The sequence below is a fragment of the Crocuta crocuta genome, unplaced genomic scaffold, assembly GCF_008692635.1.
Source record: "Crocuta crocuta isolate KB4526 unplaced genomic scaffold, BGI_CrCroc_1.0 scaffold1171, whole genome shotgun sequence".
NCBI classification, from domain to species: domain Eukaryota; kingdom Metazoa; phylum Chordata; class Mammalia; order Carnivora; family Hyaenidae; genus Crocuta; species Crocuta crocuta.
Window position 1 is genome coordinate 189,103 of NW_027530879.1, and position 4,208 is coordinate 193,310.

General features: G+C 44.3%; 1 protein-coding gene across 1 annotated transcript in view; it reads right to left on the reverse strand.

The window, feature by feature from the left end:
• Positions 1-4,208, reverse strand: part of LOC144236037 (ankyrin repeat and SOCS box protein 11-like) — a 23,599-nt gene that overhangs the window by 6,553 nt on the left and 12,838 nt on the right. Inside the window, exons 4-5 of the mRNA XM_077769646.1 lie at positions 2,655-2,794; positions 2,242-2,392 (exon numbers count right to left, since the gene is read on the reverse strand). Of these exons, the coding sequence (XP_077625772.1) occupies positions 2,242-2,392; positions 2,655-2,794 (291 nt within the window). The remainder of the gene's footprint in view (positions 1-2,241; positions 2,393-2,654; positions 2,795-4,208) is intronic.

A 4,208-nucleotide genomic window follows, 5' to 3' on the forward strand; every position in this document is an offset into this window, starting at 1 on the left:
CGCTTAATCAAACCTTTCCTTTATAAGATAACATAAAAGCACGCTTCACCTCCAACCTGCATGATTCATCGCAAATGCCGAATTAAGTATAAATATGCATTGAAATGTGCAAATACGGACCCTGTGGATCCTAACTATTTGTTCACAGAAGTAAATATTATACCGGGATTACAGCCTCAATATGTCAAGGTATGGCTTCAGACTGACCTAGCCTGTTCGCAGAGGTTTCAAGCTGTAAGAATCCAGAAATAATATCTAACCAGTACCTAAAACTGACTGGTAAATACAGGGTATCTAATAAACATTTTTAAATAATTCCTGTCCTGGGGTGCCTCGGTTTCAGCTCAGGTCATGATCTCACAGTTTGTGGTTTCGAGCCCCGCATCGGGCTCCATGCTGACAGCGTGGGGCCCGCTGGGATTCTCTCTCACTCCCTCACTCTCTGCCCCTCCCCCACTCCCCTGCTCTCTCAAAATAAATAAGTTTAAAATAAAAGATAATTCCTGTCATTTTAATTTTTTTTCTTTGCAAAAGAAACTGAGCCTGGTCCGAGTTAAATTTGAGTACTCACAGGAAGTTAAAAACAATTAATACATAAATGATTAACATTAATACAACCGTATCTAAAATAATGAATTTGCTATTTTTTCTTCCATTCTTTGGATGTTGGCCCCTAACATGCTTTTAGATACAGAATAAAATATGTAAAGCCATATGAATTCATGTGTTCTAAGTATGTATGTATTTTGAAGGCACAGAGATACCAAACACTCCAACCTAAAACCATCCAAGCACTGCAGAACTACTTAACTAATTCAAACCATTCCCGATATTTATCCGTTTTTAAATGTTTGGATGGAAGTGCAAATAACAGATTGATTTTTACTTTAAATCAATGGTAAAAAAATTTTTTAAACTTTTAGATCATTTCCAAAACAGACCATTTTTCTTCAGCTTAAAGGACCTCCTTGAAGTTTGCGTAATGACCAACCTCAGCTATTAATCAACAGATGTTTATTAAATATGTATAAGACATCGAAACCATAGATACATTGGAATTTGGGCCTTTTGTTTCATTTAAAGTAATCCATAAACAAAGGGGGAAAAAGAAAAGAAAAAACAGACTCAAATACAGAGAATACACCGAGGATTGTAAGGGGGGGTGAATGCGGGGATGGGTGAAAGTGGTGAAGGGAATTAAGGGCACACTGTGACGAACACTGAGTAATGTGTAGAATTGTTAACGCCTTCATTGTACAGCTGAAACTAATATAACACTGTATGCTAATTATACTTCGATTGTCAAAAAATGAGGGGAAAAGCACAGAAAAAAGTAATCTGATGCAAAAAATAAAATTACCAAGTGACATATTTAATAACCTGGGGCAAATCTTTCACTATTGCCTTTTGAAATACAGACTTTTCATCCACAATTATCACCAGCAAAGATCACTGTTGTACAGTATTCTACCTTCCCCAATTGTCTTTGTGACCTCAATGGAAGAGAGTAACTCCCCCGGTGGGTGACAGAAATGCTGCTCTTTCAGGGTGATCGTTACCAAATGGCCTTGACCTTTCAAGGGAATCTTCTTGTTCTGTCTAGCCAATGCATCGAGTTTTTAAAGACCTTAATTTTATTCTTTTCCCTCAATTCAAAAGTAAGGGCGAACACAGGAAGCTAGAATCAACGTGAAGGTTTCTAATGCCACGCTTTTTAAAGTTGTCATCTTTTTTCAGTAACTAATGGCCTTGAAGTCGGCAACTCATCTAGAGTATAAGGCGCCTGGTGGACAGTTACGTTTAATCTTCCATTAGGGATACCATCAGCCTCGGCTTTCAGACACTTTCATAATTCATTTTATCTTAGCGGTCGATGTTTTATGGGCTTTGGGAGAGGAGCTGTTCTTTTCTAGTAAACGCAAGACAGAAGCAAAGCACGCCTCGTGGAAGTCACCCCTGCGGTCCTGACTGCACCAGGACCCACNCCCCGGGCAAGGCGACATCTCAGGCAGAAAGCCATTCCCGGGTTATAAGAAGGGCTGTTTCGTGCCCCATCAGTATTTCCTGAAGACTGAGGCACCACAGAGTGGCTGCTCTGGGATTCTAAGCGACACACAGCCCACCGGCCCCCCTACCGGTGGAGGTCCGGGTGCTCCTTGCGTGGTGATCGCTGCGCTGCTGGCCGGTGCACATCGGAGTGAGCGCACCGATGTCGCGCGCGCGGTGGGACGGCCCACGTACCTCTCTTCACTGCCTCGTGGATGGGCGAAGCCAGGTGCGCCTCCAGCTGGGCCTTGGCGCCAAACTCCAGCAGCACGTTGACGCACGCAGCGCTGCCGCTGCGGCACGCGTTGAAGAGGGGCGTGGCTCCGTGAACCGTCACTCCGTTGACCTATTGATGAGCAGAGAGACCCAGAGGATTTGGGATGTTCCTATCGCCATCTCCAAGCGGTTATTCCTAAGCATCTGCCTGGAGAAATTTCCCATGCTGGTGAATGAGCGAGGGACCTCGATGTCATTACACTAGCATGGTTTTTGGATACCAGGAATCTATAAACCCCCACCTACAAATAATATCCCAAGTGGGGCCAAATGGGACAGAGCTTTTCAAACGTATGCATGGGTATTCCAGAGCTGCTTAGGAGCCTCCTAACCATGGAGGAGCGGTCCCGTTTGGTGGTGAAGAGCATGGCCGCTGGAATCATTAGCTTGGGTTCAGCTCTCAGCACTCTCTCTTCTATTTGTTCAGAAACCTTGGTCGGGTTGCTAACTCTCTGTGCCTCAGTTACCGTATCTGTAAAATGAGGATCATTAAAGAATCTGCCTCATGAGGTTATGGGTCGATCAAGTGAGTCACCCACCACATGTTATAGACTTAGAACATTGCCCGGTGCCCACTGAGCATGTAATAAACATTTGCAACAGCAGTTATTTTCATTCGCCATCACTATGGCGCCGACTCCCCACCCCAATCGTGAACAAACATGGTAGGAGCTACAAGTACTGGAGAAGTCAGGTCCCCAAATCCGTGCTTGCGAAAAATCTCCTCGGTGGTTTTCCCACAGTTCTGTCCGTGTTGCCACAAATTTTCTTGCCGGTCTACTCTAGTCCATACAGATGGCATGTGCCAGCAGTGACTCCTAATGAGATCATGATCGAGTCAAAGGCACAAAGAAAATAGCCATCAACAGGGTGCCTCCAACCACCCCGGTGGGGGCGGGGGGGTCTAGGGGCGTGGGAGGCGCCTGAGAAGCAACACAGCCAGATGGCATCTTTGGGTATCGGCAATACATTGGCAAGAACATCAGGGAACCAAGGCATCCTGGTGGCGTGGCTCTGACAGAATCGAAACATAGGACAAATGAGGGATTGATGTCAAGCCACTTTGCCTCAACAACTGAGGATGTAAGGGTGTGATCATCAGGATCCCCAGTTTTCTGGTCTCAGAAACAAACAAAAAAGATATTTCTCCACAGTCTCAGGATAGCCCCCATTATGTTGGAAAGTTGAGGAGGAAATGCGATGGTGGCAGCGACACACAAGGGGACGTAGTGTGTAAAGTCATACTTCTAACCTATTTACACTTTTACTGAAAACAGTATTTGGTGGAACTGGTTGGATTTGTTTTTACTGGGAATCATCCTCATCCTCAGTCCCGAAGTCTTCGAATTGGATTTCCTCAGTTTCTCTCTCGGGTCAGGTCAGCAAACATTTATTGTGCACCTATTAGGTCAGCGAGCATTTATTGAGCACCTATTAGGTGCCAATGTTTCGGAAACAAAGCGAGTACGGCCACTGTCTCTGCTGAATAGGTTGAATTCTATCAGGGAAGACAAACACAGAAAGATCGTTTCGGTACAAGAATCAATGCCTTGGAACACTATAGGTCCAACACAAAAGGGAATACAGACTTGCGAAGTATTTAGGAAGCAAAATTAGCGGGATGTGGTGGTGACTTCGTCGGGGAGATGAGAAAAGCAGGATGATCCCAGGTCTGGAAGCACAAGTTTCAGATGCGCGAAGTCTGAGGCACCCACGGGGCTGCCAAGTGTGAGGAATTTTCTACTGATTGACCAGCTCTCTTTTATTCCTTCTCTCCTTCCGATTTAAATGTTAAATAACACAATCTTTATAGACTGTTTCTTCAAAAGATTGCCAAACACAGGAGACTACATCTTATTTTTTTTTTTATTTTTTTTTTTTTTTTT